Raw genomic sequence first — 14,058 nt, 5'->3', positions numbered from 1 at the left:
AGTAACATTATGGCAGCCGGCAGATGTGTGGAATCCTTAGCAACCGCACCTCAGGCTTTAATGACTGAAAGCGTGGCGTCATTTTAAAGTCTATATAAACGCTTTGGTTCAGAAGCTAACGTTTTTACATTCAACGTAGCCTCGTCGTACACTTGTTTTTGATAATTTCTCCTTTATTGGCTCGAGGGCTAAAAACTTTCTACTTTATCTACAGTTAGAGTCACGTTCGTTATCAGTTCGCATTTTATCGCTTTATGTATGTTTTTTTTTATTATTATATGATTTTCTAGGTAAATATTAATAGGTGTTATTATATTTTTATTCTATTTATTGCTACTTTAATGCTGTCTTGGGAAACAAATGTATATAATGTTCTGAATGAAAATAAATCTATTTATCTGTCTGTGTTCTCCGACCTCTCACATCTTCCAGTTCATTTCAAAGCTGCACATAACATTTTGATGACTTCTTGCAGCGATAAGTGAATACAGAAACGAGCGAGCAGACATCATTTTATCTGAAACTGATCTTGAGCGTTTCATTCATATTTGCTCTAATCTTTCTTCTTTTCTGCTTTCATAATTTAAAGTTGATAAGTAATATTTGGACTTTTTCCGTGTATCTAATTTTATGGGATAGATGACGTCATACACAAGTCTCTGATGAATTTTACATTATGTTTAATTAACCACTAGAGGGAGCAATTTTCATGTCTAAGATCAGTCACTCGGCGAGAGCGAGTGGGTTCTTGTGAGGCATGCGTGAAAAGACTGGCTGAACGTAAGTTGAAGAAAATTAGAATTCAAATTTGGCTTTAAAGGAAATCGACTACACTCAGTGATGGTAGCCTCGTGGCAAAAGATCTAAGAGGTCTAACCGGGTTATAAATGACTGTATTTGAGCTGATAGATAATCAGCCGAGAGTAGAGGATTGGATAAATGATCAATGTGGGTGACCATCATGTTAACATAGAACAGGACAAAAGGCAGCCTTAAATGTCCTTCAGGAAGCCTGGACAACTATTCCTGGAGACTTCTTAAATGGTAAATGGCCTGTATTTGTATAGTGCTTTACTAGTCCCTAAGGACCCCAAAGCGCTTTACACATTTAGTCATCCACCCATTCACACACACATTCACACACTGGTGATGGCAAGCTACATTGTAGCCACAGCCACCCTGGGGCGCACTGACAGAGGCGAGGCTGCCGGACACTGGCACCACCGGGCCCTCTGACCACCACCCGTAGGCAACGGGTGAAGTGTCTTGCCCAAGGACACAACGACCGAGACTGTTGGAGCTGGGGCTCGACCCGGCAACCTTCCGATTACAAGGCGAACTCCCAACAAGGCGAACTCCCTTGAGCCACGAACGCCCCCTTAAAGAAATTACCAAAAAAAAAAAAAACTGCCTAAGAGAGTTCCGACTCTGCTGAAGAATAAAGGTGTTCATAACAAAATAACATAACAGTTTTATTTGTTACACATCTTACTCCTCTATTGTGCCTTAAAATATACCAGAAAAATGAATATGTATCAGAAACCATTTTAGGGAAAGTCATATTTTATTCAAAAACTTGCTGTTGCATGTACCAGGGTCACAAAACTGCTCACATTTATCAGATTTATCTGTATGTTGTGTTAAAAGTGGGAAAGTGGAAGAGACATCTCGTAAAATATTAATATTTAGCACTAAATTATTTAGACTTTAGAGATTCACTGGTACAAGTATAAAATTCTGACTTAAAACACTTTAGTGCTCATCACTGCAAACACCATGTCTACTCAGCATACCCTAAAGTGTAAGCATGCTTTTGTGGTTTAAGCGGGGCAGCTGTGAGAGGAAACGGACACGTGTTTCACGCGTGCCAAATCCAGATCCAAATCCTTCCCTTGGACCTGGATCTTCTCCAGACAGCCTGTCAAGAACTGAGAGCCGACATCGTCGTCATTCTCACCTGAAAAGACAAAATAGATGAAGAAAACAATCGTCTTCACGAGTTACACAGAGCAGATCCTTTTTTTGTGTTGCTGCACAGTAATACAGGATTCGACTGAAATACTTTAAAGCTGCAGTCTCACCCAAAAGGCCTCCGATGGCAAGATGACCATCTCTCCAAGCTGATAAATAACCGGTGTTGCTCCCTGCACTGACTGAAAAATCAGCCGATGATTCTTCCTCATGTTTAACCACCCTCAGCGAATCCTTCAGAAACTTAATTTGGAGCCTCTTGAAAGTGTTTTTCATGGTGAACACCTCTTCTCTAGAGGTAAATGTGAAGTTCTGAATGCCAAATGGAAACAGAACTGTGACATACACTGATCTGTGTGTGTTATTTGCATGAAACAAACATCATTGCTAAGTTAATAATCCCGCTTTGAGGGCAAATACATCTGACTTATGTGGATACCTTAGTGTTATTATCAGCTACCACAGAGAACATGAGCTCCTCCCCATCAGCTTTGATGCTCAAAAGGGTCCCGTCCATCTGGCTGAAATCCCCCCACAGCTCAATATGGACCTCGTGATCTCCATCGATCTGGAAATCTGGGGAAAAAAGAAGAAAAAAGTACATTTGCTGATGTGTTGAGGCAGTTAAAACCACTTCTGATAAATACAAATTAACGTGCTGAATCTGATCAGGAATACCTACTTAGAAGTAGGAGAAATATTGCTACCCGAGATGCCATATCATGCATAAATGCAATATCCGGGCCAGCTGGAAAGCTTGTTATTGAATAAAGGAGTGTAAACACTTGCTCGTATCTGGGATAATTTAGCAGAGTGTTCCCACCTGAGGTGTTGAAAATGGCAAATCCTGTGCCAGGGAAGTAGCTGCCAGGTTGGATGTTTTCATAGCAAGGCTGTAGCTCGTCTGCCTCTGCCACCCATGGGGAGGTGAGGTTCAGCCAGTTGCCTTTCCGCACACAGCCATCCATTTTGGGATTGAACTAAAGGAAGAGGAGGGACGGTTCAAACATGTTCAAGAAGCTATTTTCCAGAGGTCTTGTGCAAGGAAAGGAAAACAGCATCTGGTCTATTTGCAGCTGAAGTGCAGTTTAAAACAAATGGTGCAAAATACACACAGTACCTGAACAATCATCTTTTCTTTGCTGATCAGAATCCCGCCAAGGGCCAGTCGAAGTTTACCGTAAATGACTTCCTCCATCTGCTTGGAATGTATGCCCACCACCAGCCCGCCAGTGCCATCCACCTCCAGGTTTACAAAGTTGCCCTGGTTGCTCACTTCCATCTTGGTGGCATCAAGAGAACAACAAACGGTACAGTTAGCCAGTTTTAAGATGAGCTGTTATGCTCATTTCCAGCATGTTTTCATTCTCGCGCTCTCAAGGAGCTCTTCATAATTTCTCATACGGAGCCTTGGAGCAGCTCCTGAGTTCTCTCCAGGCCCAAACCAGCAGTTTTAGCCACTCCCCCTTCAAGGCCACTCCAGCTTTCTTCTGATTGGCTGTCTCTTGCAAACAAACCACGAGGAGCAGATGGGTGGAATTTGTGTGCTCACAGCTGTTTTCCTTATATGACGATGACCATAATAATTTGCATATAAACTGACCTCAATATTTAATATGAACATCCACTACTGTGAGGATATATGTATATGTATGACAGAAAATAAGGAAAAGCATAAGGGGGTGAGTTTTTAAAAAGCAACATAAAGCAGTTCTTTAGCCAGTTGGAGTTCAACAAACTGATTTCCAAGTGATCACTGGATGCTTACTGTGTGCCATTTCCCGTCATTGAGCCTCGGGTTGCCCGCTACGCTGACGAGCACACCTTTGCTGATCTGCATCAGAGGGACGCCGTCTTTCAGCGACAAAATAAACCAGTCATCCCCGTTTTTTGTGTCTCCGTAGAAAATCAGACCTTCTGGGTCAAATGTCCGGAACTCAAAGGAGGATTTGATGCTGCGTGGCAGAATAAAGATACAGTAAATTGGAGTGACGGCTGCTCATTGGTGCATTAATAAGACAACCTGCTTATTTATCTTTGAATGATCTTAGAGAGCTCATGTACGCCTGTTCAGTAAAAACTGAACTTCAATGTCACGTTTTAATTTGAAATCCCAGAAGAATCATGTGCACCTTCTTGCCCACAGATGAGCTGCTGTGCAGGCTTGACGGTGCACTGATTTGCCCCATCGCACACGTACCTGCGGATCTCACTAAGGTTGACCGTTGTGTGGATCAGCGGCCTCCAGTCGTGGGTGTTCTGGCCCAGATTGACGGTAGAACTGCCCGGCACCTTTTTCTGGAAGACACAAGCTTCATCTTGCACTGAACTGACACTTAGGTCGTTACTCACAGCTTTTTATTACACGCAGCTCTAATTTATTGAACTCAGCCTCAGTATTTTACACTCAGAGATCTTCATTGGCTGCTCGTTAAAACCACATTAAACCGAGAGATTAAATTTATTCAGTTATTGATTCGACTTTTAAAAAAAAAGCTGAACAGAGCAGTGTGCAGAAATTATTAAATGGTGATGAAGTGCCACATCACTGCATTTCATTGACAAGAGCAACCACACAACACTCACTTGTGGAGATGAACCATGTGTATGTACAACATTTAAGAGGAAAAACAAGTCTTGCTTTTCTTTTTGTGTTAGTAATTTCCCAAAACTGGGACAAAAGTAAAGTATTTCTTCTCTTATCTTAATTATGCTGATGCGTCCACAAACTGAGCAAATTGAGCAAAGTCTAAGCAAATGTTGGGATCCCCCCTCCCCCTTAGACTTTTATTCTTTAAAACATAACCTATGAGCCAACAAAGTAGATTTTTCTAGAAGAAAAAGATGTATCTAAATGATACAGGCAGATATTTCCAATCATCAGGAGCTGTAGCATGTAATTGTGCAGAAACAATATATGTCACTACAGTCATCCATGCTTCTGCAGAGAATCAGGGACTTCATTAAAGGCTGAAAAGGTGCATATAGATGATACTTCCTACGCACACACACCGAGTGCACATTTTAATTCTAGGCATTGTGCGTTGCACTAACATACCTTATCACCTCCGTTTTCCTGGCCCTCAGCTCCCCACCCCAGCAAAATAAGGCTCAGAGTGAGCAGTAGTGCACCTGCCATTGCTTTCCAAGTCATCCTGCAGCACATTCACTGACCCAGGCCTCGCCGCGTTCAGTCCCCACAGCCCACGGTTGGTCCAGCTACACTGCGGTGCAGATGGAGGTCGAGTTAGGATGAGGAGCAGAGAGATTGTGGAAAAGTCTGCAGTTCGCTGGTGTCTGCTGTCACAATTCCTGGGATCCAGAGGGCATATATGCCATGTTCTGGACAAGCTATCGATCCCTGAGGCTGGCAGGCCGCGCTGGTTGAGAACAGTGTTTGCAGAAATGCAGATGGCTGTGGGTGGTGAATGTGAAGTACAGCAGGCAAACAGAAGAAAGAAACTGTGGGGGGTTTTAAAGGGTCTGTTGCAATATTAGAAGTTAAAAAGTGTGTTTTTATCAGTCCATCAATCTTCCGCACTCGTTGTTATTTGTGTAAGGACACGACTGCGGGCCAGGTGAGTGACCTTAGCGAACCCAGACACATGTGTTTACACATTACACAGGAACCTTGATTGACCGCTGCCAGCCATGGCTCAGTGTGTGTGTAAAATGTTGCAGTGAAGGGGGAGAGAGAACTCAAAGTTATTTTCTTCCGCTGCACACAATCAGGCCATGAAAGGTGGGAAATGCAAGATGAACAGCAAACAGGCCACAACTCTTCCCTGTCACACGCTCTCATACATACGAGCTGATCACAGAAGGTATCAGCACTCATCTAAATGAAGGGATTACTGATGGCTGCCGTCCATGCTGCTGCTTTTAGGGTTGTGGCATTTTGTGTTCTGACATAATGGGACACTGTGATAGAGCCATTATTATTATTACTATGGTACCATCTATAGTCTCCCTGCTTTCAAAAGCTACAACATGTGCTGTAGAAAAAAGGGATCTGTTCTTAGTCAAATTCAGCAGTTTGTTAGGCTTTAACCGAAACAACTATTTTCAGGAGACCACAACCATTTCCCAGACAATGACTGACTCATCCTTTTCATGAAGAGATTAAAGAGACAGTTTGAATCTCACTGAAATATTTCTCCCCCGAGGTTTAGTATTGTTTATCCATCAAGTATCAAGATTTTTCTCATTTGAGTGGCCAGTTTTGGAAATGTCTGCTTTCACTTTAATAAACAAGTAAGTGGCCTTCGTCTTGTGGTGTTTAAAAGACTGAAAATTACAAGGCAATCCAAGTGTTTATGAACACTTGGATAGCTTTACACATTTGTAAAGCCAAGAAAAAAACAAAGTGGCATTTGAGATTAAAGTCTCAAATTTGTGAGGAAAAAACACTAGGAAATTTACAAGAAAAAAGTTTTAGAGAAACAAAAATTGAAAAGAAATTCACAAACGCAGAAGAAAAAATAGGAAAACTCATGAAAAAGACATTTAGGTGAAAAAATGGTCAACTTTACAAGAAAAAACTCAAATGTATAAAGTAAAAAGGGCAAAGCTGCATTGCTTTACTTTTCAAGGTTAAGTTGAAATTTTTCATTTTTAAAAAAATGGGTTTAAATTTCTACAGTTGACAGGCTAACAAACCCTCCTGTGTCAGTGGCAGCTGAACTTCATTCGACCATGGCCTGCAATGACTTTGCCAAATTCTTCACTGAAAAAATCCAAAAAATTAGACAAGCAATTGGTACATCAACAGCAGATCCAGGATATGTACTGTGTCCACCAAAAAACTGTTTAAACACCATGAAACAGTTTCAACCTATTAACAGCAAAGACCTGGAGGACATCTTAGGTCAACTGAACTCCTCCTCCTGCTGTTTAGATGTCCTGCCAACAAGTTTTTTCAAAAAGGTCTCAAAGACTTTAGAGTCAGACCTGTTACAGATCGTCAACTTTTCTTTATTATCAGGTGTGTTTCCAGAATCACTAAAAACTGCTGTAATCAAACCTATACTGAAAAAGGACAATCTTGACAAGACACAAATGAACAACTACAGGCCGATCTCAAATCTCCCGTTTTTAAGTAAGATCATTGAAAAAGCAGTTTCCCAACAGCTCAGTTACTTCTTAAAACAGAATAATTGCTACGATGCCTTCCAGTCAGGTTTTAGACAGAACCACAGCACTGAAACCGCTCTGACCAAAGTGTTTAATGACATATGTCTGAATACAGACAGTGGAAAAATGTCAGTCCTAGTTTTACTGGATCTCAGTGCAGCATTTGATACAGTTGACCACAACATATTACTCAAACGACTGGAGAACTGGACAGGTCTTTCAGGAACTGTACTAAACTGGTTCAAAACATACGTAGAAAACAGGAAATACTTTGTATCAATAGGTAACTTCACATCTGAGCAGACAAGTATCACATGTGGAGTTCCCCAAGGTTCCATCTTGGGACCCCTTCTGTTTAACATTTACATGCTCCCACTGGCACAGATTATAAACAACAACAAAATAAACTATCACAGCTATGCAGATGACACACAAATATATATCACAATGTCACCAGGAGACCGAGGCCCTGTACAGGCTCTTGGTAAATGCATTGAGGAAATCAATGACTGGTTGTGCCACAATTTTCTCCAGCTAAACAAAAACAAAACTGAGGTAATAGTCTTTGGCGCCAAAGAAAAACGATTACAGGTCACCAGAGAACTTCAATCTATACATCTAAAAACCACAAACCAGGCGAGAAATTTGGGTGTAGTGATGGATGCAGACCTAAACTTAGAAAAACACATTAAGACAATAACAAAGTCAGCTTACTATCACCTCAAGAATATATCAAGGATAAAAGATCTGATGTCTCAACAGGACCTGGAAAAACTAGTCCATGCATTCATCTTTAGTAGGCTTGATTACTGTAACAGCATCTTTACAGGTCTACCTAAAAAATCAGTCAGACAACTACAGCTCATTCAGAACTCTGCTGCTCGAGTCCTCACTAAGACCAAAAAAGTGGACCACATCAGTCCAGCTCTGAGGTCTTTACACTGGCTGCCTGTCCGTCAGAGGATAGACTTTAAAGTTCTGATGCTGGCCTATAAAGCTCTGAATGGTTTAGGACCAAAATACATCAATGACTTCCTGACCCAGTATGAACCATCCAGATCCCTCAGGTCATCTGGATCCGGTCTTTTATCAGTTCCCAGAGTCAGAACCAGACACGGAGAAGCTGCATTCAGCTTTTATGCTCCTTATATCTGGAACAAACTCCCAGAAAGCCTCAGATCAGCTGAAACACTCAGTTTATTTAAATCCAGGTTGAAGACTCACCTGTTCTCAGCTGCATTTGAATAAAGCACCAAATCCACACTTTAAGCTTAAATTTCAAAACTTACATTTAACTACTGATTTTATCTATTGTTCTGATTTTATCTGTTTTGATTTTATATACTGTTGTTTGTTTGTTTGTTAATTAGTTAGTTAATTTGCTTGTTTTATTCAATTTTAAATCATGCTTTTTATTTGTTCTTGTTTCTAATGTCTCTGTAAAGCACTTTGAATCACCTTGTTGTTGAATTGTGCTATACAAATAAACTTGCCTTGCCTTAAATTAAAAATATGAAACTAAAAAAAACAACAACAACAAAACAATACAAGAACAACAAATCTTTAGAAGAACTGGAGCTTATCTAATTTACCAGAAAGAAATGTTCGAGTTACCTGAGAAAAAAAATGTAAAAGAAAGTTCTGAGAGAAAAATACAAATGCAAATTTATCAATTTAATTGACAATTATAATAGCAAAGAATTTGCAACTTTGGGAGAAAAAAGGGAAAAATTCTGAGAAAAAAATGGTAAATGTACAAATTTACGAGGAAAAAGGAAAAAAGGATGAGGAGCAGAGAGATTGTGGAAAAGTCTGCAGTTCGCTGGCGTCTGCTGTCACAATTCCTGTGATCCAGAGGGCATATATGCCATGTTCTGGACAAGCTATCGATCCTGAGGCTGGAAGGCCGCGCTGGTTGAGACCAGTGTTTGCAGAAATGCAGATGGCTGTGGGTGGTGAATGTGAAGTACAGCAGGCTGTTAGGTTTTGTATTGTTGATTGTCATTTATGCTTAGAAATATCTACTTATATATGCTTAGAGTTTTATAATTAGTTGTCGATTGGTAGAGGTTTGATCCTTGATAGTCTGCAAACTTTGTGTGCATTAGAGAGCACTCTGGGAGCATGGGAGAGGTCGTACCTTCTCTTATTGTTTTATGGTAGGATAAACGTGGCTATATCTGTTTTAGGCTAAGTGCCTTTTGTTTAGATGAACTGTTGGACTTCCAGACCAGCAGGTTTAGGGAAGTCTTTATGGGGTCACACTCTGACCCCACACACACACACACACACACACACACACACACACACACACACACACACACACACACGGGCAAGGTACTCTTTGTGTGTATGTACACGTCGTATGTTAATGAATTCATGTAACCTCAATAAAAGAGCAGTGTTACGGGGGAGCGGACGAGAGCAACTGGGGTCAAGCGAAGGAACGGCGCCTGTCCGGTTCTCTCCCGTGCACGAGAAACATGAAGAACTTTGCCTACTTCGTGTCTTGCTTGCTGTGTAATTATATTGTCTTCAACGTTCCAGCGAATAGGTTCAAGCTACAAACCTATCACAGGCAAACAGAAGAAAGAAACTGTGGGGGGTTTTAAAGGGTCTGTTGCAATATTAGAAGTTAAAAAGTGTGTTTTTATCAGTCCATCAATCTTCCGCACTCGTTGTTATTTGTGTAAGGACACGACTGCGGGCCAGGTGAGTGACCTTAGCGAACCCAGACACATGTGTTTACACATTACACAGGAACCTTGATTGACCGCTGCCAGCCATGGCTCAGTGTGTGTGTAAAATGTTGCAGTGAAGGGGGAGAGAGAACTCAAAATTCTTTTCTTCCGCTGCACACAATCAGGCCATGAAAGGTGGGAAATGCAAGATGAACAGCAAACAGGCCACAACTCTTCCCTGTCACACGCTCTCATACATACGAGCTGATCACAGAAGGTATCAGCACTCATCTAAATGAAGGGATTACTGATGGCTGCCGTCCATGCTGCTGCTTTTAGGGTTGTGGCATTTTGTGTTCTGACATAATGGGACACTGTGATAGAGCCATCATCAAGGTCAAGGTCAAGGTTACTTTATTTATACCCATAGGCAAGGTAAATTTGCTTTACAGAAAAAATGACAGCATTTGGCATCCCTTTAAAAACACACATACCTAGTAAAGATATAAACCTCACTTTGGCACATATATAGTAATTTTAATATTTCGAATCAAAAACAGTTCTTATTTAATTCAGTGACAGCAACGGGGACAAAGCTATTTTTATAAACCTCCGTCCTGAGGGAAGAAGCTGAAATTCACCCCTTAGAAGATGGGAACCATTTTTAAGGATTGATAAAGCCATCCTCTACCTGCTTAGAGTACAGGGAGGCTAAACAAGACTGTGGCTCACCTATCAGACGACTGGACCATCTCACTATCTGATTTAGAGAGTTTTTCTCTGTGACAGAGGTCTGACCAAACCATGCCACCAAACAAAAGGATAAAACAGACTCAATAAAAGAACAATAAAACAAAGTTAACATTTTTTGGTCAGTGTGGAAATGAGCAAGTTTCCTAAGACAATAAAGGTGCTGGTGACCCTTTTTACAAACTGATTTGCAATTTTGATTGATTATAGTCCCAAGATATTTATATGATTGTACTTGCTCTATTTTCTGACCTTTAATTAAAGTGACTGCGCGCCCATTTTGTTGTTTCCTAAAAGGAATCACCATATCTTTTGTTTTAGATATGTTCAGCTGGAGATAAGACTCCTCACACCACTGAACAAAGTCATCAATGACTGGACCGTGGTTAGTTTCACCCTCTTTCAGTAAGCTGACAATAACAGAGTCATCTGCATATTTAATGATGGCCCTGTTTTCATGTCTGCTCTGACACATGTTTGTATAGAGAATGAATAATAAGGGAGATAAGACGCAGCCTTGAGGAGAACCTGTGGAGGAGAACACTGGGTCAGACAGAATCCCATTTATTCTCACTCTTTGTGACCTGTTAGTTAAAAAAACCTAAAATCCAGCCCACCAGGTTTTTCCTGATTTCAAACTGTTCTAAAAGTCTTTTAATTAAAATATGGGGCTGTATTGTATTAAAAGCCGAAGAAAAATCAATGAAAAGAAGTCTTGCAAAAGTCCCTTTACTCTCTACATGTTTAAGAATCAGATTTAACAAAGTCAAAAGTGCGTCCTCCACTCCTCTGTTGGGCCTATAGGCAAACTGATTTGGATCCAGCTGACCTTCAGTCTCTTTCATAATCACATTTCTGATGATTTTTTCAAAGACTTTCATTACAACTGAAGTGAGGGCAACAGGCCTGAAGTCATTTAGAATTTTTGGACGACTAGATTTAGGGACAGGAACCACGACTGCTTCTTTCCAAAGAGAGGGCACATGTTGTGTTTGCAAGGATTTGTTAAAAATAACCTGAAATATAGGACTGAGTTCATCAGCACAAGATTTAATTAGGCGGCCACTAATATTATCAGGACCCTGGCTCTTGTTCACATTGACTGTATGAAAGGCCTTTTTAACATCGCTGAGTTCAATGATAAAGTGCTGAGTATCTCTCAGTTTCTGTTTCAGTTCCAAAATATCCTCGCTAAAATCAGAAGAACTAAAACGAGCATAAAACATATTTAAAGCGTTTGCAAAATCTCTGTCTGAATTAAAACCATCTAAAATGACCTGACTGCTGCTCTGGGGGTTTTGAAACCCTGCTATGGTTTTCATACAAGTCCAGGCAGACCCAAAATTTCTTGCAGCAAATTTGCTTTCAAGAAGGTTTTTGTAGCTCTGTTTTGCCTTCAAGATCTCGATTTTCAGTTCCTTGGTGGCTGTCTGAAAATCAGTAACAGCCCCCTCTTTAAAGGCCTGTCTCTTTTTCCTAAAACAGGATTTGACGCTTTTATTGACCCATGGCTTATTGTTAGCGTAGACCTTAACGCGCTTACGGGGTATAATCATGTCTTTACAAAATACTGCATAAGAGCTAGTAACATCCACCAGAGCGTCGAGATCATCTCCACAAGACTGAATAAAAACTTCCCAATCTGTACACTTAAAACATTCCTGCAAGGTAAGCATAGATTCTTCTGACCATAAGTCAACATCCTTAGTCTTTGTCTTCTCTCGTTTTAAGACAGTTTTATAGATGGGCAGAAGATGCACAGTTATGGTCTGCAGATCCCAGAGGAGGAAGCGGGAGGGATTTATAAGCATTCTTCACCGATCCGTAACAAAGGCCCAACATTTTATCCCGTCTGGTAGGACAGGATACATATTGATACAGATTGTCCAAAGTTGATTTAAGAGAGACATGGTTAAAACCCCCCATTATAAAGTTTGGTGCGTCAGGAGAGAGCGCCTGCAGCTTCTGCACTACGTCTGAAATGATGCTGCAAGTGGAGGCGGGGTGAGCCCTCGGGTGAATGTAAACTACAGTAATAAAAAGTTAACTTCATGTTTTTTACGTTTTGTTTTTGACCATTTGATTAAAAAAGAAAAAATCTTGAAAAATACCACTCCGATTAACAGAACTGTTTTTTATTTTACTACTCAGATTTCTTTGGAACCTCTTTGTGTGCTGCTTCTAGACAGAAATTAGGAATGAATTATTTTCTGCTCTCCTTCTGTATCCTCTTATTATGATGACCAGAGAATAGTTAAAGGCATCTTCTGTAACTTTGCCACCTACAAGTTTGACCAGATCCCAACAAACTAAATGTAGGGCAAACGCTGTGTGTGACTGGGGTGAAGTGGGACATGTCAACATAGTTGAGAGGTCGCCTGAAATGTTTGTACAGTACACTAAAACGTACATTTTCCCAGATTTATTTAGCATACAGAGGTCAAATCTAACACACTTCCAACTCTCTTGCTAGGTAAACACAATGAGGATAAAAGGAAGCTTAAGCTTGTTCTTATGGTCTCACGCAACAGTATTTATATATTCCAATAAATTCCTTTTATTTCACTGTTATTTCATTACTCCATTTTTCAGTACATACTGCTGCTTCATTTTTCTGCAGTTCTTTCCATCATACTGAACATAATCTGCTAGCTTGTGACATTTTAGTGACGTGTAACTTTCCCTGATGAGTATGGCATTAGACAATCTTTTCCTGAGTATTATAAAAAAAAGACAGATTTTGGAACAGTGCATGTTCTGCAGAGCCAATCAAAATGTGGGTTATTGTCTCCAGGTGTGGCATAGGGGGACAAGTGCAGTCCCACATAAATAGGGACATGTTGTCACCCAAAACCCTGCACTATGATGATCCAGTGGTTCTGCTCCACTGGATACCTGAGATCATCCATCGAAAGCAAAAGACAGTGTGCACGTGAAAGAGAGCACAGGCAGGGCGGAGCGGGTGGAGAAAAGTTTCAGGGTGATTTGTGACAGGAGGATAACAACAAGAGTGACAGGGAGGTTTACAAGATGGTAGAGAGATCTGCTGTGATGTATAATTTGGAGATGGTGGGACTGATAGAAAGACTGAAAATGCGTGCATCAGACGGACAGCTCAGGCTGAGATGGTTTGGACATGTGCAGAGGTGGGACGGTGGATATACTGGACAAAGGATGTTGAAGATGGAGCTGCCAGGCAGGAGGAAAAGAGGAAGACCACAGAGGAGATTCATGGATGTAGTGTAAGTGGATCTGTAGAGGGTTGGTATGACAGAGGAGGAGGATGGAGGCAGATGACTTGCATCGGTGACTCCTGCGAAACAAGAAGTTGGAATGGCTGATAGAGAGGACAGGGAACTGCTAAGTCACAGATTTACAGCCTTTTTGAGCAACATGTCAAAATAAATACAGCGTTCATTGCAGTCAATACTTTTACGAGATTTTACGAGGAAACACTAAACTAGCGGCAACATACCGCGTCCACAGAGAAAACCAGGAAACATCGCTTAAAGCTCTAAAGATA

At 40.9% G+C, this 14,058-nt stretch overlaps 1 protein-coding gene across 1 annotated transcript; it reads right to left on the bottom strand.

Annotated features, from left to right (window-relative positions):
• Positions 1–1,545: 1,545 nt before the first annotated feature.
• shbg (sex hormone-binding globulin) lies at positions 1,546–5,391 on the bottom strand. The gene is made up of 8 exons (XM_085266863.1): positions 5,030–5,391; positions 4,172–4,269; positions 3,740–3,926; positions 3,092–3,253; positions 2,795–2,951; positions 2,411–2,547; positions 2,082–2,283; positions 1,546–1,957 (listed from the first exon to the last, which is right to left on the bottom strand). Exons 1-8 carry the CDS (start codon positions 5,135–5,137, stop codon positions 1,821–1,823), a joined length of 1,188 nt encoding a protein of 395 aa, XP_085122989.1. The 5' UTR covers positions 5,138–5,391; the 3' UTR covers positions 1,546–1,820.
• Between the last annotated feature and the right edge of the window lie 8,667 nt (positions 5,392–14,058).

This window comes from Mchenga conophoros, linkage group LG3 (genome assembly GCF_057382185.1).
Source record: "Mchenga conophoros isolate Kocher_MC1m ecotype Shallow Benthic linkage group LG3, M_conophoros_male_GT1.1, whole genome shotgun sequence".
Taxonomy (NCBI): Eukaryota; Metazoa; Chordata; class Actinopteri; order Cichliformes; family Cichlidae; genus Mchenga; species Mchenga conophoros.
The sequence above is the reverse complement of the archived record's forward strand: the minus strand, read 5'-3'. Positions and strand labels throughout refer to the sequence as shown.

Excerpts from the sequence above, each read along its gene's own strand:
- shbg (XM_085266863.1), bottom strand. The coding sequence starts at position 5,137 with ATGTGCTGCAGGATGACTTGGAAAGCAATGGCAGGTGCACTACTGCTC. Across the intron at positions 2,548-2,794 it reads TGCCATTTTCAACACCTCAG|ATTTCCAGATCGATGGAGAT; the intron begins GTGGGAACACTC and ends TTTTTTCCCCAG. Across the intron at positions 2,284-2,410 it reads TAGCTGATAATAACACTAAG|AACTTCACATTTACCTCTAG; the intron begins GTATCCACATAA and ends TTTGGCATTCAG.